This window comes from Psittacula echo (genome assembly GCF_963264785.1).
Source record: "Psittacula echo genome assembly, chromosome: 1".
NCBI lineage: Eukaryota > Metazoa > Chordata > Aves > Psittaciformes > Psittacidae > Psittacula > Psittacula echo.
The window spans coordinates 78,010,144-78,032,985 of NC_137735.1; the positions used below are offsets into that span (position 1 = coordinate 78,010,144).

Here is a 22,842-nt window from a genome sequence, read left to right on the forward strand (position 1 = left end):
ATCTGCCCTAACCACCAGCACAGCCTTGCACTGACGTTCTTGGCTCTGCCCATCTCTTTAGTCTCCACCTCTTCACTATCACACTCCTTTTCTGTGGGCTGGCTTTACAGTGCTTGTTATTGCTCCACCTCAGATGTACTTGTCAGGTGGCTTCACCAAGACCCTACCAACCCTATTCCTGCTTTCCCTGCTTTTCAAAGCACTCCAGCCCCAGCTCAGGGACTTGACATATTTCCTCCACACCCAGACTCAAGGCAGTTCCTCACTGTCTCCTACTGAAACCAAGAGCCCATTTGTACCCTGCTCTGCCCTCCCAGCCACAGCCTGCTCCTCTCATTCACTTCATTCCTGGGGTACACGTTAGGAAAACCCCTGGGATTTGCATGCAGACACGGGGGAGACAAGACCAAACAACCATCAGGACTCAGTGCATTGCAAACTGCCCAGTCAAACCCAAACTGTTCCAACACGAGGGTAGTTATCTACCTTTTCTTTTCCCCAGCAGAGAAAAAGAGCTGCACAAAACTTGGACAGTACCCATTATTAGGAGCTTTGGCCTCAATTCTGCTGTGTATTTAGTTACTAACTGGTATAAGTTAAGCACTTAGACACTGGGGACAAGTCGAGCTGACAGACTTTGCTGTCTCTTACAGTGGTGAAATATGACTGAGTTCACAAGAGGTGATGGGACCACATCCACAATTGCAGAGCTGCGTCTTCCACAATCTTCAGCATGGGCCCAACTCTGCCTTATTGAGATCAGAGGGAAAACATCACAGTTAGTGACTTCAGGTGGTGAAAATTACCCATAGATTTCAGTTGGGCTTCTTCTGTCACCCATGAAACTTGGACCAAGTGATGTGGTTAGACTGCACCTGTATTCTGTCTTAAAGGATCCCAAACTATTTATAGTTTTACTCTGAGGTGTGTTTGGGTAGATAAGCAGCAAGGACAAAGCCAGACACCTAGGCCACCTTCCTGTAAACAAAGATATATCTTCAAATCGTGTGCAGCAGCCAGTGAGGGAGTGGGCAGGTACCCGCACATTTGTATTTTGTGTTCTGTCCCCACCAGGCAGCCTAGAGAACTTCCAAATGAAAACACACACCAAGACAAAACTCCAGGTCAAACAAAATGTCTTACCCAAAACAAAACATTCTGTTTCTCTGAGTGGATTCTTCATTTTTCAAGAAACAAGTAATAATTTTAAAAATGGTAAAAATTGAATTATCATTTTCAAATAAATTAAAGATTTTTGGATTGAAAAGGGTGAAATTAGATCCTGCTACAACATTTGTTTCTTCCCAGGCTAATGTCATGGATCTGCTAGACAGCCATTCTGATCAGAAGAAAGAAAAGCAGTATGCTCCCTGAATTACCCCCCTCCTGGATTCATGGTCAGACACTTCAGCAAGAACCCCTTCTGCTGATCCTGGGCCAGGACTTCCCTTTCAGAGTCTCCCCATGTGAGATTATATGTTCATCAAAGGAGAGCACCTGAAGTCTTAAACTGTGTTTCTTTACCTCTACAACAAACACATGAGCCTTCAGATCACACCCACTGTTTCACATACCTGAACCTTCTCATGTGAACTTCAGTATCTCCTGCAGCTGCATGTGTTAACAGCAGGAGGTAACTTGGGGTCCTGGCTGCTGTAACCCATGTATGGCTCATCACATGGGCTGGATCCAGCACAAGGAAGATGAGCAAAGACTAGAGCAAAATATCCCTTTGTTGACAGTGATAGCTGCCATTGGGGAGACTCAGAGGTCAATGCTAAGTGCCACATCAGACTAAACTTCCTAATTTTGCTCCATGTCCCACCAATTAGAAAAGCAGAGAAACCCCAAATGGTACCTCTAATATTGCACAGCAAAGCAAATACCAGACAAGAATCTCCCACGCCATTCCCTCTTCACCACAGGCTTTCTTGAGTGGTTCTCAACCACCTCTTAGATCCCACTACCTTCAGCATCTGCTCTTAAAGCAAAATCCATTCCGAAAGGTGCCCTGGCTCTCTGACATACTATAATATAACAGTGGAGAGACAGGTTTGGTTTTGTTACTTACACTAAAAGACTATGCAGAACAAGAAGGGCGAAGTCACCTCTATGTCTCTTAACTGAGGCAAAACTGTAGAGCAGAAGGCAGGTCAGATCTGTGTGCAATACACAGTAGGTCCCACAAACCACCACTTTCTTCCTCCTTTTCTGCTGGGAAATGGTGTCCAGGCAGAATGTGAGGCCTCTGGATATTTGCCCAGGATTTCTAGGTGTCCTACAGATGAGTCAGGGCATTAGATCTCCAGAAATCACAGCCCTGTCTGCAACACAAGTACAAACTGCCAGCCAGACTATCCATTTCTGAGTCACGGCAAGAGACAGTATCTGCTTTATTTACTTGGCTTTCCTTTGGGTGCTCTGCTTTTTCAAACAGGCTGACTTCTCAGAGGACTGGCTAGACCCCAAAGATAAGACAGACAGGTTTGCCTCTTTCTGTGGGGCAGAAGGGACTGCGCAGTTTACTGCAATCCAGAGCCAATGAGTTGGCAGACAGCAAGCCCCTGCACAGAGGTCTGTGTGTAGAAGGGAAGTGTTACTAACAGTAACAGCCCGTTTTCAACCTACCCTTTGTACTTTTGGTTCCACTCAGAATTTAATTATTCTGGTTTATGTCCTAATATAAGCAGCTTTGGAATTTTAAATCCTTGTTGGTCTTCTTTGCAGAGCTGGTGATACAGAGGTGGCCTGGGTAGAGCCACCTCAAAGCTCTCGTTCCCTGGGGATCCTGCCACAGCTGCAGAAAGTCCAGGTACACCTACACAGAGAATGTGGAGATGTCTCCCTTTCGCTGTGCTGCAGAGACCCAGGGTATTCCAGAGGGACACATGGACATCGTCACTTCCCGTGCCTGTTTGGTATGCTATAAACATGGCAGTTGGTCTAAACCAGCAGCAACTTGGAGTATTTTGAAATCTGTTTCTCTTGTGAAGACCCATTTCAGGCAAACGTGGGCAGGGGAAGAGGAGCTTGTTGGAGTTGGCTTTTAACAGCTGTGTTGAGAACAGCTTGGGATGGGAACGGCTGTTTGACCCAGCTACCTCTGCCACAGCCCTGAGTAATATCCCTGCTCTTCAGCAATAAGGTGGCATTCCTTTCCACACAGACATCGTGTGCATAGTAATAACAATTCAACAGCCATGGCTGTGACTGTTGCTGGATCAATATAGGTAGCTTATCCCTTCCAGCCAACACCCACAGGAAACAGCGTATGTCACAGCCCTTCTAAGGCAAACCTCTTGTCCCAGAGAAAGACAGGAACTTTTGCAGCACTGCTCTCAGTCTCTTTCCTGCCTTGAGTAAGCTGGGAATTACAAAGATGGCAGCTGTTATAACACAACACACGTTGGCAAACGTCCTGTCACCCCTGCCAGAATTAGCTAACCTGTGAAACACACCTGATTCCCAAAGCATAGTACTTTGCTTACAGTGCTTTGTAAGCAAATTGATCCAGCTTGTTGATCCAAACAGTGATCCAAGCATTGCAAATCATATGACAGCAGCACTGGCCACTGCTCCTGCAGGGCTTAATTTTCTAAGTAGCTTGGAATGCAAAGGGAGGTAGGCACTATCTTCCCTTCAGTGCCAACACCTCAGCAGGCATCAGGTGACAGAATCCTTTGGAGTACCCTGCATTGGGTATACTGGGAAATCTTACTACAGTGAGTACTACAGTATTTAATTCACTGATGGAAACAAAAGACAGGACTTCTGTTCTTCCTCTGGAGGCAAGGTAGACCCACCACAATGACATCAGTGACTCTTGACATCAATGACATCAGTGACTCTTGCATACACCTGCTGCCTGATATCTTCTTGTGCTCTATATTCCTGGCTGGCTGAAGTCCCTGGCAGCGTGGCACTTTACTGGGTGCTTGCAGAGTGCAGGGACCGAAAGATAAGTCCAGGATCCTGCCTATAATGGTACCTGAAAGGGAGGGGAGTAGGGCAGTGCAAGTGCAGAGCACTGGGCCAAAGAGCTTATGCTGTTTGGTTCCTGCCATTGTGTGTCTTGGGGTCACCTTCAGAGGGAGGCTCTACTGTTATCTTTGTAGTCGACACCTTTCACTGCAGTTCTCTTTTCACTGGCTCTTTGATTTTAAAGCCATTCATATTGCAAGTCAATCAGTACTAAAAATAGGATTCCTTGCTAAGAATGGCACTGGCATTACTCACTTTCTGCTGGGTTCTCATCTCAGGCTAGGTTGCCACACCTCCAGCTGCAGCAATCATCCACAACTATGTGCTTCTGTGAGAAGGTTTTGAACCTTTGCCATCCTTTGGAAGCTCCCACTGTTTTTTCTTTCATGTGCTAATACAGTTCAGTGGCTTATCTCCTTTCACATCCCTGGGGCACACCTCTTTGCAGACTGTATACTGACAACCTAACCAAGTGGGAGAAACACACAGGAGATACTGCCATCCACCTTCCTTCCCTTGCAATTCAGGCCGATTCTGCAGCTCTCAGCTGAAAGGGATGTTCTTACTTGCATTGAGGAAGAAACAATTTGCTCTCCCTGGAAGCTACTGCATACTCTGGCGTTGACTGTCAGCTGCTCCATGCAAACTGCTCATCAATTACCAGCAAGGAGGCTTTTGGACTTTCCTAGTGGGAGGTACACATTTCCAGCTCAGTTTTGCCAGATGCTAAGCAGTTCTGCAGGGTATCGCTCTTCCATAACATGCCTGGAAACTGAAGGCTGTGGGAGGTGGAACATACTTCTGGCCCGCTCTAGCTGTAGTTAAGTGAATCCTATATGGATTTGTTTTCTTTTTCAGCATTCTTCTGTTTTGCACACCACTTTCAAGTGCAGGAACGTGTTTCCTCCTGCTGTCCATGCCAGTGCCAGAGCTGACTGTCATTTATTTGCTCTGATAAGGGGTTAAATATGCACAGGTAAACGTGGGCGTATGTTCATAATGCAGATGGCAGTGATACTTTAAAGGAGGCACCTTTCTTTATTCCCTTAATGATTCATTCATTGGGAGTGTGGGAATTAACCTATATAAATTTTTGCTGCTAAGTAGATACACCTAGATCCTGAAATAGTGGATGGGTGAGAACCAGTTACAGAGACTCTACACATTGTCCTGGCAGCATGGAAAGAAACAAACCCACAACGGTAGACTGGGAATCGATGACTGCATGGCATTTCTCACAGCAAATTCTTTCTCTTTACCTCCCATTTTCTGGTGACTCACCAAAAATCCTAGTAAGGGAGGCCTGATGTGACTGAGACCTTCAACTAGGCCCCTCTCTTCTGGCAGCTAAGCATCCACAGGTGGAATTGCACATGGGTGCAACCAATATGGCTTAGACTTGGCATTGAGCACAGGCAGACACACTTTGGTTGCACCAGCACTGGGAGGCAGGTGTGAGATTGCATCAGGAAGCCAGTATGAACAGGGAGGCTGGTTTTCCACTCCTGGCTCAGTGCCCCCTTTGTAAGCTGTAGGTAACACCTCATCAGCTGCGAGGTGGAGAAGAAACAGATTTATAGTTAAGACACTTCACTAACGGAGAATTTGTCTCCCTCCTGCCTAGCTAGAGGAGGAAAGAAACCTTTCTGGGAAGCTGCATGCAGTGGGATGAACTCTCCAGACTAACTCTTGTGCTCCTGGTGTTATCTGATTAATTATCACCTTTAAGGAAGGCTCAATGAACAACAGTTGAGCAGTTTGACTTTACAGAGGATAGCTCAATCTGGTTTATCCTCTGGAAATTATAAATTACATTAGCATGTGAGGAGCTGTGCAGGCTCATGGAAGCATGAAGAAATGGTCAATCCCCGCTGCTAATTTCCTACAGCTTTGAAAAAAAGGAGGTCACAAAGCACTACTGCGGCCAGTGAGATGAGGCCTTAGTTGCTTCATCTCTTCAAGGTAGGCTCCACAGGGTGAGGTAACACCCCAGACACTGCAAAACCTCCCTGCATCTTGTCGGCACCTCCAGCCAACCTTCCCCTTGCAGCAACAGCAAAGAGCACACCACTCTGGACAAAATGGGGGGAAGAGCTTAGAGAGCACAGCCTGAAGGAGACAGCAAAGAGGTCCACAAAAAGCATCACCATCATGCTGACGCTGGGCCAGGACATCCCAGCAGTGTTGTTACGCTAACGGGACCTTTAATGGTCACAAGTGAACTCCAAAATTTAGAAATGCACACACAGAGCTGAGTATCATGGGAGACGCTGCAACGGTCAGGTCTTTGTCCGTACCAGGGATGAATTCCCCACTTAGCTGTGGTGATTCTCTGAGGAGGCATTTCACCAATCCGACAAACAGGTGAAAGGGTGGAGAGAAAAAGGATGTTTAACAAATCTCAGCTTTCTAAGGAAGGGAAAGCAGAAAATTGGGGTTCCTGGGAAAACACACTGCAACTCACAGCTCAGAAGGGCACAAATATGGGGGGAGCAGGTGCGCGCAGGCACAGTGGTACCACACTGCCTATGGGACAGAGACTACAGCAAGGAGGAACAGCAGGCATCAGGAGGCTGTACCCTAGACAAGAGCAGAGCGGCGCAGAGAGAAAACAACCCATCATGTGTCTCTCTCTGCCTAGTCCCCTGTCATTGTACTCGGTGGCCTCAATCACATCAGCCATACCTCTAAGCTGTGACCAGCCACATGAGCCACAGCAGTGTATCTGTCAGTATTCTCTGAGAGGCCAGACAGATAAGCCACACCAGGTCAGGGCAGAAGGTGTCTGGGCACAGCAAGCCAATGCAAAGCACTCTCTTGTGTGGCATATCCTGTTTCTCCCCAAGATATGTACAAGGTCACCACCTCAGTTGTGCTCACAAGTGATACCATCTGTTTAATCAATGTTCTCTGTGCTACAAAGTCATTCCAGATGCTTTGCATTGGATACAACCTTTTCAATAGTCATTAGCAAGGCAGGGGGTGAAGACGCAATTGTCGGGCTCCTTTTTGCATAGATCATGGTGTTAGTAGTAAACTGTCTCCCCCCAGCCCCTGCTTCCTCCTCCCCTGGTAACTGAGCCTCCCTACACTTCACTTTGGGAGCTCCTGCATAGGAATATTTCATAAGCAGGCCTGAGGGTTTGTCTGCTGGCTGTCCTACTTCCTTCAGAGTACCTGAGATGAGCTGGGCTAGAACATCTGCCTGTATCACACTCCCATGCTGCCTGGATGGGAGATGGAAACTTACCTGCTGAGGTCGAAGAAGGCTTCTTGCTCATGGTCTCGGGCTCCCAGCTTAAGCCATATTACAGTTGGCAGTCGGGCCTCCTAAATCATGACGGCGACTCTGAAAATAAGGAGAGGAAATAAAGTAAGTCTTGCTATTTTCTAAAGTCTTTAGGGTAACATTTATGTCATAGAGTGAACTTTACCCTTCTGGTCCTAGGGGACAGAAAACTACCTCAAAATAGGTATGTGAAACTTCGGGTTCTCAGGCCATGCTTCCATGCCAGGAGCCAGTCTGTTGTGCAACACACCATTAAGCATCTCTAGGGATTGGGTCCCTGAAGGGACTGCCTCATCTAATCCTTCACAGTACCAGGCAACTATAGATACTTAGATGTGATGTGCACGCATACAAAATACTTTAAGCTCTTCCAAAGCTTCATACTGAAACACTGCTCATATAGAAGACCAAAAATCACAACTGTTTCCTCCCCGAAGCACCATTGCTGTGGAAGGGTTCATAGTGAAGTCACAAGCCTTGATAACCCTGCACAAAGGACTCAGTCCAAGACATCCTTTCTGAAAGGCAAAAGTGCTTTCCATAAAGTTATCTGTGTCATCAGCTGTTAATCAGCACAGACCAATTGATTTCATCTTCCACTAAACAAGTGCCTGGCTCATCCTTGTTTTGGCAGATGTTTGTCTGTGATAGCTCTGTAGCCGTGACACTGGAAGATATGGCTTGGTAGCATATTTTGGTGCTGTTTTGCTTATCATTTCACTGTCACTGGGCTTGGAGCCCAGGGAGGGGTTAATCCCTTCCCTGCTTTTGCCAGGTAACAGCTGTTCTACTTTCTGGATCCCTGGATCACCCAGATTCTGATGAGGCAAGTGGATGTCCTTGCAGGAGCTCCTGCAGGAGGAACTTTGGGAAAACCAGTCAGGACTGGTCCTTTCAGCCTCGGGAGCATTCCTGCTCCCATGCTGATGCAACTGGATCCAATCTCCTGGTAGACCAGCTGGCTGTCTTCCAAAGAGCTCTCTCCAGACTGGCTCAAAGGCTGAGCCCAGACAGGGGATGGCTATGATGAAATTTGAGCAAGGTGACAAAAGACGATTGGCCTTCATTAAATTTCGGAACACTTGATGAAGACAATGCTCGGTACGGATTAGCTCCTCCCAGGAAGACACAAGCTGCCTTGTTTTGCTGCAAGTTTACCATTGTGTGGAGCATCTCCCCAGCACCAGCGAGACCCTGGATGTTGAATCACAGTGTTGAACCGCAATCACTTGGGATGTGTGAGAGTCTGTTGTGCAACATCACTGTGAACTGGTAAAGCACAGAGATATTTCACTGGCAACATTTGTTCTATTCCCATTTGGGATTAGGTGTATGACAGCTTTATGTGACATGCTCTGCAACACAATGTGAACTTCAATGCATCTTGGAGATGAAATAGCTGAACACTGAGCATGGCTTAAGTACACTCCAGAACCAGGTAAAACCAGAAACAGGGTTTGAACAGAGAGAAAGATGCAGATTCCAACTGTGTGTTTAAACTCTAGTGCAAATGCACTGGGAAAGCCTCAGTTACCTATGTATGTCTCCTGAACAAAAGCAGCTCTTAGCACAAGCCAAGATAGTCTCGACAAAGAGAATTATGAAATGCTTTAACCATTTCGGAAAGCAGAATTTTTCAGACCCAGCAAAAGGATGGGATCTGCTGAACACTGCCCTTTTCCTGGAGCTCCTCCTAAATCAGTGACAAAACTCACACTGATGCTAATGGGATAGAGATTAGCCAGTGGTGATGGGTAACAAGCTGCCTTCCATCACCATTCACCACCCTTTCCCACCTTTCCTTGTGATACTTCTGCTAACAGACACATTGTTGAGTCTTGCACTGCTTGCTCATTAGCATCTCAGTAAGTGATTTCTTATGTAAACCCTGCCAGCCCACAGAAAAACCAGTTCAATTCCAGTCTGCACTGTTGGGATGGACACAGAACACAGGGGAAGGTCTAATGATCTTTCTCTCTCTTTATATATATATGTATATATATATTTTTTTTTAATAGAAACCCAAGGTTCATGCATAGAAGCTGTCATTGCGTATCTTCCACTGCAAGCAGAATTACCCTCGCATCTGCAGAGAGGCTGCTCCAAATACCAAATTCCCCTGGCTATCTATTTGCAAGTACTGACACCAAGCTTGTAGGTACAGCAGCAGTTTCTGTGCACCTAATGAGAGGTTTGAAACCAATGACTGTTTTTGTCTGCGGACCTCATGTCTTCTTTCACATCTTATCTTCTAAAGGCATGGCTATGTAGCTAATGGCAACATAGCTTTTCTTTGTGGCATCTCATAAACTTAACTTTTCTATGTGGTGACCGAGCAAAATACGTGTGCACCCATGCAGAAGGTATCCTTTTCTTCTCACCACTGCTGGTAATACAGGCTTCTCAAAGGCCTGGAAATGGTTTCTATTGTTAGCCTCTGAAATGCTGGCATGTACTTAAAGAGCACTAGGGCCATTCCTTATTATGCCTTAATATTCCTTTCCTTCATATTTGTGGTAGTATGAGAGAGGTATTGGTTGAATTTAGGAGCTCCTCCACAGGCAGTAACAGAGCTCATGGGACTTATCCTAGGGAAGTCTTCAAAACTGAAAGGGAAGTTCCTATTTTTCCATGGCAGGGGCATTTGTTAGAGAGTCATAATGTAAGATCCTGTGCTTATTCTGGCCCATTTTGCTCTACTGTGCTACTCCATCCTTCCACCTCACTCCCCCTTCCACTGCTGCTTTCTTTTTCAAGCACCAGATTAGCATTTGTGTAGAACATCTGACTAGGATTAAGACACACAGCTACTGTTCATGTTTTTGAAAAGCTTCAATCATAAATGAGAGGGACTAAGACCTGACAGGACATTTGTTGCCCTAAGACCTGGTTTGGTTTTGCTCCATTCTGCTCCACCCAAGAGGTGTCTGCCTTTCATCCCTGGCAGGAATCATCTCTGGGTGCAAGATGGACTTTTTCACTGGAAGGAGGCAGATAGGGTATGGAAGCAATGCAGACAGGTATCAATGCAAACCATATTAGCTCTGTGCCTATGGAAGTTACATTTGAAAGGTTCATTTGCAACTCCTTCTACCTGCATTTTTTGTGTGCAGCTTTAATTACTTCTGAACTTAAATCACACTGCTCCGAAATGTGAGGGAAAGGATGAAAGAGGAAGGGAAGTCTTGAAGCTATGATATCTACGTATGACATCTAGGTTTAGACATATTGGAAATGCCAGATTAGATCAGACCCTCAGTCTATTTAGCTTTGCTTTTTGTCCCAAAGTGCAAAGAGAACAGGCAGCAGTATTTCAACCAAAAAATAGGCATAGCTGTCTCAATTCAACACTCACGAGTCATAGGCAAAGCCAGACTTGCAGTAAACTAGGATTACTTGCTCAAGGAAGGCGTAACCAGCAGAGAAATGATAGGTATGTACAGCTTTGTTCACAAAAATGAGAAGGAATCAAGGTTTGCTTATTAAAAGCTGTCTGACCCTTCTGTCCACTGATCTACCTCACGTGAACAGTCTCCAACACTGACAAGTGGCTCTTGCTCCTCCAGCATGCTTACTCCCTGCATTCAGCTGTCACCAAGAAGGCAAACCCATCATTTCCTATCAAAGATAATGCCTCAAGAACCAAGTGATGGCAGAATTGTGCACTGAAGTGAGACATACCATTAGTGCATCAAGAAAACCTCTCCAAAGAGAGGCAAGCATTTATCTTCATTAACAACTTTGCTTTTGAATAGGTTTGTGCAGGTAGCTCACTTAAGTATTTGTGGCACTAACAGGCTAGGTAAGATAAAAACCACCCAAAGTTATTTTTAGAAATCAAAACTTTGTAGCAGATACTGCAAATTGCATCAACCAACTCAAAGGTGGAAGAAGTGCCCTGCCTGTAATAGCCAGCAGGCCAAGATTCAAAGTAAGATCTGCTACTGCTCTGAGGGAAAAGTGGCATACAGGAAGGAAGAAGGAGGGCAGGAAAAGGGAAGCAAAAGCCAAAAGTAGACAGGAAGCTACTCTGGCCATAGACAACTGCAACACACTCAAAAGCTCCACAAATACCCAATAAACACTGTGAGGAGCTATTGTTTTGGGTATTTTCCCCCCTACAAAATTCAATAATCATGAAGAACAAAACATTTAGGAAACAAGAAGGAGTTGTGCAAGCAGACATGACCCTCACATCACCAAAATTCCCGGATACTGATCTGGATATCAAAAATATCTAGCAAAATCAGCTTTGTGTGCAGAAAACTGTGCAAGCACACCAGGCCAGTCTTCCAGGTCTCAGGTGAGGCAGCTACAAGTGACAAGGACACAAAAGCTCTCTTGTCAAATTAACATTGCCACTGGAAGGTAAAGGAAAATCTGGAGGCATAGCTTACGAACAAGATGTGGTACCAGAAACCCAGGCATGCTTAGTAGAACTATGGTAGCTTCACATGAGGGGAGCAGGTTAAAAGCCAGATGATGTACGTACCTTGAAAAGAAGACCTGGCTGTGCAGGATCAACAATAAAACTGATCTTTAGCCTTGCTCTGCAGCCGATCAGATCTGCTTGTCACACAAGTGTAGCGTCCTTGGACAGCAAGAGACTTGCAAACATACAGTTCCACCCATCAGTTGTGCTGTTCAAGCAGCCAACCCGCTGGACACTGCAGGTCTTGATGGTGCTTGTGCATCGCATCAACGTCAGGAAGCTGGCAGTAAGCTATTTGTCAGGGCCATAGCTCAAGTAGAATAAAACCTTACTGCTTGCTAGAAGTTATAACTGATTAAAAACTCAATTAAGGGAGTGTTATTATTTCTTTTTAATGCAAAGCTGTACATCAGTTCTGAATTCCATACATCATTCCTGGTCAGAGAGATCTGCCCTCAATTCCCTGTGCTACATTCCTCAAAAACAAATTCCCTCAGCAAACCCAGAAAACATTTTGCAGTGCTCAGAAACGTCCCACAGGGAGCAGGGGAAGCTCCCTGTCTAGCACAAGGCAGCAGCCATTTCCTGGGCACTGAACAGCTCTGCTCTGCTAACAAGCACTGCAGACATGCTGGATGGCACTGACTCATAACAAACAGCCTCTCTAGGAGGGAGCTGCTGGTTGCCCACTTCTCAGACAATCTAGCTGTAACCTAAATCTTTAGAGAGAAACAAACCTTCTGTGAAGCCCACCCTCCAGTGCTTCCAAGCTTCCAGCTAAGGAGACTCCACAATGATTTACCTTCCCAATTATTGATAGGAGTTCAAGTCCAAGCCCTCCTAGAAATAGTTCACTTGGGTCTCCCCAGCAACTAACTGCCTCCACCCCACTCCATAACCAGAGTGTGAAATACAACAGAAAGAAGCTACAATCTACTCTAGCAGCCTCACTCCATTTGGCTTACAAGATAGAGAGGAAAACCAGAAAACTGCTGTTTTCTATGCTGGCATTTGTTTAGTGTTTCAAGTAGAAAAACTGCTATTGACTTCAGGAAGAAGAGTAGAGATAGAAGAGTTTCTGGAAGAAAAGCCACTTGGCTTTCAACTGGGAGCTGTAATCTAACCTCGCTCTCATTAGGCTATGGCACAGTTACCACTGAGATTGAGCCTGTTTATTCCAAAGCAAAAAGCCTGGCATGACCAACAGAAACAGCTTCTCTTGCCAGAACCCTAACTAGCAAATGTCTGTGGAAAAGTCACTTGGTGCAGTGCTGTTTACTTTGGTAATGAAGCAAGCTCTCTGGAATGAAGTCTTGCAGTCTTCCCAAGAGATGTTGCAATACATACCTCAGCTATAAGCCATACAGGCTGCTCTCAGAGCCCGAGAACTACCTGGTAACTTCAGAGGCTAAGGCAAATGTTACTCCAGACAGGACTCTGGACTACTCCTGCTGTGGGTACACAACTTGGATCCCAATTCAAATTGGCTGGTTCTTTTGTCTTATTCTTTGCTTCAAGCTAAGCCACAGCCAGCACCACATCTTGAGAATGCTTTTGAGAAAAGGACCTCAAAAGAAGGTTCTCCATCATAACTGCAGCTTTAAAACTAAACTCACCCCCTTGATACTCATTTTTTGAGGCAACTCTGAATTTAAGACAGCAACTCACTGCAGAAGTGTTTAGAGGGAACATCACCACATAGTTGGACTAAAAACTATCTGGAGAGGAACAGAAATTCAAGGTAGACTGAAGAGGCCAAAGCTCCCTTTCTGTTCAGGGAGTCACTGGCCTGAGGCTATTCTGCTTTTCCTCATTTATTTAAGACCGAGTCTCAAGCTGCTGTTCAAACTCCCTCTGACCACACAGAGATGAAAGGCTCTCCCCTCTCCAATATTCCCAGCCCTTGAGCCCAGAGCAAAGGGATACTCCTTGACTCAAGCTTCAGACTTTGCTTCCAATGAAATGGATGATTTAGGTCCTCCCTAATCCAGAAAAAGTTAGATTCCTTTGTAGTAGGATTAAATGGACTTCCTACCGAAACAGGCACTCACATTTGCACATGATGTTTACAAACAACTTGCACTCCTGTAAGAGCACCAAGCTCATCCTCCACACATGGCTATAGCTCTTCAAAGCCATGCTGTCTGCTCTTAGACATGGGAATTCCTGCTTTGAGGAGAAACCAAGCTCTAATTTCAAGTGTTTACCATACACCCCCAAGAGCAAGAAAAAAAAAAAAAAATCTCACCATGATTAGGTTATGTAAAAAGTTTAATTATAAAATAAATAAGTTTGATGTGGAAACATTAAATATTAAATACAGTAATAAATATTTACACATTTACAGATATAACTTGACAATTAATGGCATTTCTCTGCTACCAGAATTCTGCTCTGTTTATACAGAACATATTGACTCTTCCAAGAAGAAACTGAACTCAAATAATACTCTGTGCTCAAGACTGCATGGACAGTTCAAGAAACCAAGGACACTTGGGTCACAAAAGTCTGAGGTAAGTCAAGTTCTGTGCACCAGAAGGTAGAGCACAGGAGACCACTGCCTGCAGAGTATCAGTGCATGAATTTTATTCTTCAAAGAAACAGGTTCTTGGCCAAGTTCAACAGACTGGATCTGATGGGAAGCATTTTACACTTTAAGTGCTGCTTAAAGCAGCAGCAAGTCTGGGTAACAGAAGTAGCTTTCTGTTTATAACTGATGGGTCCAGGCTTAACTTGTTGGAGCAGGGGCCTTTCCCTTAAGATACAGAGCTTTGGACATTGCATCTACAGTCTCAGCATCCCGAGTAGACTAATTTTAACTCAGGTTAGCATACACAAAAATGGATAGCTCCACTCACACAACAAGTCCTACTGAGTTCAGAGGGATTACTTTCTACACATACAGTAACACAACCCAGGTGTGGCTGACAAGGATCTGTCACCAACACCCTGCAAGTCAGAACTAGAGATGAAGTTCTTTGAAGCCGATATCAACAGGGAGCACAGTGACAGCAGAATTATGTTTTTAATTTGCTGAGGTCTAGGGAGAGAAGCCATCCAGAGCTCTTCCCTTTTCCACGTTGAGAGAGGGAAGGGAATTTTTTCCCCCCCTCCATCCATTCCTGAAGGCCACAATGAGCTCTCTCCCTTCAATTTAGAGCTGCCAAAGGAGACTTGCTAACAGAAGAAAGTCCATCCATACAACAGCAGAGACCAGAGCTCCAGCACCGATGAGAGGGCTCAGCAGCAGTAGTCTCTAGCAGGTCCTCTACCATGTAGTGGCAGCTCCTTCCACATAATTGTGACTAGATGTAGCAGTAACTGTCCTCCCCAATAAGCGATTCACCAAGTGGCGTGTTGTGATCTTCTTGCAGCAGCCTCTGTCTGGATGAATCAGGGCTTAGTGGCAACAGCTCCAGCCCACAGTGTCCAGGGGGATGTGTCAGGTAGCCAGAGGTACCCTGCAGCTTTGCAGTGGCCACATCAGAACTGTTCTGTAAGGGGCAGACCAGGCATGTTAATCACCACCCAGAACATGAGAACTTAGTGCTAGAACCATGTCAAACCTACATCCGAGGCAGGCAGGCTAAGTTTGTGCATACATCTGAGGACACTCTGCTAGACACTCTTCAGCTTCAAGCAAACTTTGAGCAAAACCCTCCAACTGCCACTGGACAAAGCTGGTCGAGGTTTGTAGCTGACATGCAGCAAAGAAAAACTTCTGAGCTCTGCCAGAACTTCTCAAGGCTATTCTTTACAGCTTCCTCCTTCAACTTCTAATACAACTCCTATTTAATAAGGTTCCTGGAATCTGCTGTTGGGTACACTTTTGCTCAGAGGAGACCAACTTGCTTGCTCATTGAAATCCACTAGATCTCTCCCAGAAGTGATTCACCTGGGCCAAGGAGCTTTAGCACTCAGTTGAAAAACAGTGTGAAAGTTGAAAAACAGTACAACAGTATGAAACTTGACTGAGAGGCTATCTATGGTGGTTGTAGAATTAGAAGCTTTGTCTTGATCTGTAGCCTCCAAGCTCCACAAACCTCCTGATGCCTTGCAGAGAAGGGGTTAAAATGTTCAGTACTCCTCTTACATGAGGCAATGATTCACTTGGCTGCTGCACCATCTTCCATGATGGTAGTCTACCATGGCTTCTTGCACTACTCCTGTCTGTTCAGATATTAGGGGTTTTTTTTTCCTTCCCCAAGTCCACTGATGTCAGTACAGCTTCCTATCCTCATTTTTTTCTTTAAGGCAGCAGCCAGAAAGTTAACAGAGCTGTTGAACTTGCACAACTCAGGTGGTTTTGGGAAACCAGCAAATTGAGCCAGTCATTCACATGTAACCTACATGTTTCAAGGCAGTTCAAGCATTAAAAGCTAACAGGAGCTTTGCCAAGCATGCAAGCAACGCTCACACAGGGAACTCCAAGCCTGGAAGGACAGAAAGGTGTTTCAAGTCAGCTTTCATACCTGTTCTTTCCTCATTTACACACCAACGTGACCATTTCTGTTTTCCTGTCGAAGTTTTTTCCTTTCTTCTTTCTCTTCATACTGAGGACACTTTTTCCTGACCCTGTGGAATTGTGGCATGTTAGAGGTCATTTTGAACACTGACATACACCTGCAGCATTTACACTCATGTCCTTTGGATCGTCAAGCAACTCCAAGCAAGCCAGTTTTTAAACATCCAGCATCAAGCAATACCTGACCATAAAATCAAGGGGCCTGAGTTCAGCACTGGCAGTTTTGCTGCACAGAGCCAGAGCTTCTCAGCTTCAGCCCAATCAGGCAGCAAGATGAAGAGGGTTTATTGTCGCAACTGAGCAAAGGACCAGGCGGCTTTCTGGGAGACAGATTTCCTGGTGGCTTTAGTGAATGCTTGCAGAGACCAGACTGCCTTCCTCCTCCCCACAGCCGAGCACTGTGGACTTCAAATTTCTCAAGTCCCTATCCCCCTTGATGTGACTCTTGAGTGCATCATAAGTGCAGCTGCTTAGTAATTTTCTTTTTCTCCCAATTTCTCCAGCCTTTTGTAATGACTGCCCCAAACAGACCATCTAGCTTCTCTGGACAAAGGTACAGATTAATGATCTGCATGCCTCAGGCTTGTGAGGGTTCAGAACACAAAATAAATACAATCCTACTCCATGGAACTCCAGAAACTAACAAAGATGATTTGCTCTTACAGCACTACAGAACTGGTTATCTCTCCTAGCAGCAAGAAATGAGGCAGTGTTCAGAGAACAAGTGCTCATCCCAGCATTCCTCAAGTTCAGATCTAACCACAAAGCAACAGCAAAATGACAAATGCACACATTGTTTGCTGAACTGCAAAGAAAGGGCACAGCACATACCTCATCCAGCTGATGTACTTCATCAAGATCTAAAATTAGGCTCAACTTTTGAGTTTCACCTACAGTGACCCAAACTCTACCATGGTGGAGCTGCAGTGTTAGAACTGGCGCACTGCTCCAGTAGTCTGGAAACACTGGAGTCAGGCTTCCTATGCTACCTAACCTCAGCACTAGTTCCTGAACACACCAGCAAGAAGCAAAGGCACAGGCAGGCACAAGCTGCTGTGTACTGCTTTTTGGCAGGTGCAAAGAAGAATTTAATGTATGGCTAGAAACTTGCACCCAGAGAAGCCTTTTAATTTATTCACAACAGGACCCCAGATTCCCATTACCCGCCACACAACTGTCAACAGTTGCTTAGGCTGAAATGGCTGTTCCCTCCATCTTAACAGCAAGCAGTACAGTATTTGGGACCAACAGCATTTGTTTCCCCACTCACTTCCCCTCAGTTTAAGTATTTTAACCTGGCAACCTCTGTAAATAAATGCACAGTTGGAGCACCATTTCCTTCCCCCAGATGTGCACCCAGCTGCTGAATAGCAGCCATACATGAGGCTGTTACACTACTGCTTGCTGGCTTTTCCACCAGGATTAGGGAAAGCACTGCTGTCTTGCAGGCTTCTCCACAAGGATTAGGGAAGGCACTGTTGTGTCAGCATAAGCAATCCTCCTCCTACACTTCCTGCTTATGTTCTGCAGCACTGTAGCTATTCCAGTTGTATCAAGAGCAGAAAGGCTCTGGTCTGAAAAAAAATCAAGGGTCACAAGCTGCCCACAGCCAACAGCAAGAGAGTAAGTGAACACAGTCACTTATTAGCTTCTCAGACCTTGCTTCTACCCTCAACACCCATCCAAGCCAGGATAAGAACTCAGCCCTTTTGGATGCCTTCCACACAGGTATATTCAGATGAGCCATATGCATTTCAAGGCTATCAGACACAAATCCTGCTCACACTTAAGCTAGGCAGATAAACAGTGTGTGTATACATATATATATATACTTACTGCACTATCACAATGATAAGTACAGTAATGAAGCTGATGCTTGACAGCAGGACAGCTACCACTACCAATACAGTCTTCGAGTAGTCTGCCACATCATTCTTCCGTTGAGTCTTCATGAACTGTTCACCACAGCGCTCACCAAAAAAATCCTGATGACACCTGCAAGCAAACATTAATACAAGTGCTTATCAGCTCCAGTGCTGCCTGGAGCCAAGGACACCCACACACATTCAAACCTGACTTATCCATCTTCAGAGTTTCCCATGAATCTCAAGATGCTCGCTTCAGAGCATGTTCATGAAATGCAGTCACTGGGCTAGCACAAGGTTTGTCAGCATTTCAACAAGTCAAGATTAGTTTGGGCGTGATGTTCCAGGAAGACACGCCTTTTCATTCTTTCGGTTTGAGTTTATGACCAACTGATGAGTTCAGTGGCTTGTTATGCATCTCAGATTCCATCATCACTTAATTTACATGGCAGAAAGATTTTCAGTCAAAATATGGCAGGAGATGGATCCATGCTAAGTTGACACCGATTTTGCCTCTGAGCCCTCATACGCTACCAGCTCATGCCAATCACGCCTAACTCACAAGGTACAAGTAACTTACTTGCAGGTAACCGTCTGCAGATGTTCTAGGTAAATGCATTCACCATGGATGCAAAAGTTTTTGTATTCCATTTCACAAGGAGTCCCTTTCTTCTTGTTTTTCCCTCTGTTTTTCTTCCTTCTTGATTTGCCAGCATTCTTCTCACCCCCCCTCTTTGTTGGCTTGGGCTTAACCACTGGTTCAACTGAAAAAAGGACAACATCACTCAGTATGGGAATGCCAGATTGTGTGCAAAGTGTATTACAGAATTTGGTGGGAGGTAGAGAGATGGTCACTGCAGGACAACCTGTCATCAGGAAGCAGGTCATCAGGATGCAGGTGAGCATGCAGTAGGGCATTTCACATCCAGGAGAAAAGCAGCTAACTTAAGCTCATGAAGCACAACACTGCCACCATTAAGTCCTGTGCAATGTAGACCAAAAGCAGCCAGAAGCCACTAAAGATGAAGAGCAGCAGACTTAAAGGCATAAGATACTTGAGTGAAATTGTACAGGTTCAAGCAAAGGCTTGTAAAGAACACCAAGTCATCCACTAGTTTCATATCAACCCAGATACAAGGCTAACAGCCTCCATTGCTCTAAACCCTCCATTTGCATCGGTGATGAAAGGAGTTATAAATTACTATATCATCCTGGGCATTTGCAGAGGCAAGACAGCTTGCTATCCCAGTTGGCATACTTGTTTCTCCCAAATAACCTACAGCACTGTCTTCAGCAGAAGATAGTTTATTTCCAGTTCTCCTGCTTTCAGAGATACAGCATGCACTGAAGGAGTGAAGGCAGGATAGTTCACAAGAGTCAGGCTATTTGTTCTCCCGCTTACTGTTGCCCCTCATTATCTCAATTAAGACAAACCTCTATGAGCATGTGGTTTCAAAATGCTGGTGACTTAGTAGCCTTTGGATTTAAGCAAGAGCAATCATTTTCCTTTTGCTGGAGAGAACAGGCTAAAGCCAGACACTGACTAAGGGGCTTAGCTGCTCCATGTAGCAAAGCCCAATAGCATTGTCTCAGAGCAAGGAGGTAAAACACTGGTTCTCTGGAGAAACAATCCCTTCACTGATAGCCATAAAGCAACACGATGTTATTGAGGAGTAACAGTTAACCAGGTGAGACTGAATAGGTCTTAAGAACCATTTAGAGCCATTTACAACCCTTAATTTGCTCTACTGTGCTCTGCAAACCTACTGAAAATATTTTCTGTAGTACAGTATTTTACCCAGAGCACTACACAGGCAACCACCACAATAGGATACAACTGGATCCAACTAGTTCATAACCCTGTATTTCTAGTGAAGAGAGCCTGCACAAAGAAATGAGGTGTAGCTCACTGTTGTCTAGACATCTGATCATTTTAACTTCTAGATTAACAAGCCTGGCTTGAAGTTACTTAAAAGCAAAAATGCCTTCAGCAACTAGAAGTCTGATTCAAATGGTATAAGTTATATTAATATGTAAATGAGGACACTGTTCCTGCAGTAAGGTTTCCTGTCCTAGAAGTGTGAGCTCACTCCTGACAGCTGAGGCCCCTGTTCTGTCCAGTTTGACTTGATATTTAGGCTCCCACTCCAATAATTGAGGCTGCTTCCATTTTTATTTCTTCAAGGCTCAGCTTGTCGGTTTGATCTCCATGTCCATGTCTGCAAGCTGGACAGGCAGGAAAGCCACCCACAGTTGAATCATAACAGCTGGAAGGCTCCACAGATAAACCTCATGCCAAGTAGAAGAGCTGGTCTACAAATCAACCACCTTTGGTAACAAGTCTAGTTTCTGCGCAGTTATACAATGCTTAAGTCACCGAGCCAGTAGTTTTACAGGCCAAACTGCTCAATAGCTCTGACATTCCTGTTTACCCTGGAGGTCTTCAACTCATGAAAAGTTTCAGCAAGGATCCACTAAGTCCCTAGACTGAGCATCTGGACTCCCTTCACCTAGTCTCAGGGTGTTTCCAATGGAAACATTTCAGCCAGGTCCACCCTAGAGAGCAAAAGCACCTGCCTACTAACTCCTACTGAGGTTCAAATCACTTGTAAGTACCCAGCTTGTATTACAATTGCAGTTCAGGCAGAACAAAAAAAAAAAAAATCCTCTCATCTCCATAGTCAGGCAGGTTATTAATATCTCCTCAGAGCTTAATAAGTGCAAAAATCCCAATAAATTCACACAATAGCTATTAACAATGAAGTATTGCCTGAAAGGCACTTAACAAGCTTTCCTACAGCCACTTAAGAGGTTTAAGTGTTTGCTTCCCAGGAAATTTTAGTCAACTCCATCATGAGACAACACACACACAAAAAAAGTCCTTGGAGCTAGAGAGACATTCTGATATAAATTTCACTTTTAAGGCTAAACAGCACTTACAAACTCAACTGATGCTTCCATGCTAAGTAGGTGGTAGCTACCCCATCTCAGCCCTCTTGCCAGGTTTATCAAGAGAGCAGCAGCACAGTTGGCAATCAGCTAACCTGCAGCTTCCACACACCCTTGTGGCACTCACGCTAAGTTTTCATCCCTGACAGCTTATTCTGAATGCAAGTTCCAAGCAGAAGCACGCTTTTGCTCCGTACTCTACGAGCTAAGTGCAGCAGCAGCCTTACAAGGCAGGTAAGCCAGAAACAAGCCGGCGGTCACAGATAGCAGCTCAGCCCGGCGCTGCCGAGCCCACCTCGCCCCTGGCCGCGTCCCCCTCACCTCGGATCAAGTCGTCCACGATGTACTGATGGACGGGCAGCGCCTCTTCGTACTCCTCATCCTCCTCGTAGTCGGGATCAGCCATGGTCTCACCCTCGCGGGTTTCAGGCTCCCTTTGTCCAGGACCCCCGAGCCGCTCCGGGTCGGTGGCGTTGGGCGAAGACCCAGCGACAGGCCGGCAGGCTGTGAGGGGGAAATGGCGCCGTAGGCAGGGGGGCAAGGCGGCAGGCGACATCTCTCCCTTCATCCCACCTTCAACGGCCCCAACCGCGGCGCGACCCCTCAGCCGCTCCCCTCCCTCCCCTCACGCACCTGCCAGCACGGCCAGCGCGACGATCACCGCCACTGCGCGCATCGGCGATTCCCGGGGCGGGCGGCGGTGGAGAGGCGGGTGGTGTCACGGCGGACCGGTCAACAGCAACAGCAGTGCACAGCGCTCCATAAGGAGCGACCCGCCGCCGCCGCCCGCTTTATAGGCGGCGGCCGCTCGCGCGCCGGGACGTGAGCGACGTCAGCAGGGGCGGGGCGGGGCGGCAGGTGAGGGTGGTGCATGCGCACCTGGCGCTGTTCGCAGCGTGGCGGGCTACGGTACGTCCCGTCACATCCCATTCCGTTCCGTCATGGCGGGGAGAACTCCTGGCACACCCGGGTCGTCGGGTTTCTCTTTGCTGTGCGCCGCTCCTCCGGGAGGAACGGGAGAGAAAGGGCAGAGATTGTTCTCTGTAATAAATCTGGTGATGGGTCTTGATATCTGGCTTTGCTTGAGCGGCGCATGAGTAACAGCTGAGTAACGAGTGTAGACAAGGGTGGGCAGGCGGCTGGGTGGGGGAAATCACAGAATCACAGAATGGTTTGGCTTGTAAAGGACCTTAGGATAATTCAGTTCCAACCCCCTGCCATGGGCAGGGACGCCTCACACTAGACCCTTGTTGCCCAAGGCTCTGTGCAGCCTGGCCTTGAACACTGCCAGGGATGGAGCGTTCATCACTTCTTTGGGCAACATGTGCCAGTGCCTCACCACCCTCACAGTAAAGAACTTCTTCCTTATATCTAACCTGAACTTCCCCTGTTTAAATTTAAACCCATCACCCCTTGTCCTGTTGCTCCAGACCCTGATGAAGAGTCCCTGTCTGGCATCTTTGTAAGCCCCTTTCAGATACTGGAAGGCTGCTATGAGGTCTCCATGCAGCTTCTCTTCTCCAGGCTGAACAGCCCCAACTTTCTCAGCCTATCATTGTATGGGAGGTGCTTCAGCCCCTGATCATCCTTGTGGACTCCTTGGACTTGCTCCAACAGCTCCATGTCCTTCTTATGCTGAGGACACCAGAATTGCACACAGTGCTCCAAATGGGGTCTCACAAGAGCAGAGTAGAGGGACAGGATCATCCCTTTCGACCTGCGTATGTGCTCCCTGGGGCACTTGGGCTCACTGTTGCTGCAGCAGAAGCCCTTAGCAAACGGTGTCTGACCACAGGTGCCT

General features: G+C 46.2%; 1 protein-coding gene across 1 annotated transcript; it reads right to left on the minus strand.

Moving 5' to 3' along the window:
- Positions 1–16,189: 16,189 nt before the first annotated feature.
- AREG (amphiregulin) lies at positions 16,190–21,717 on the minus strand (the record flags this gene model as incomplete). Its single annotated transcript, XM_080613849.1, has 5 exons — positions 16,190–16,277; positions 18,064–18,222; positions 18,673–18,856; positions 21,363–21,545; positions 21,675–21,717. 5 exons carry the CDS (start codon positions 21,715–21,717, stop codon positions 16,190–16,192), a joined length of 657 nt encoding a protein of 218 aa, XP_080469975.1.
- Positions 21,718–22,842: the final 1,125 nt, after the last annotated feature.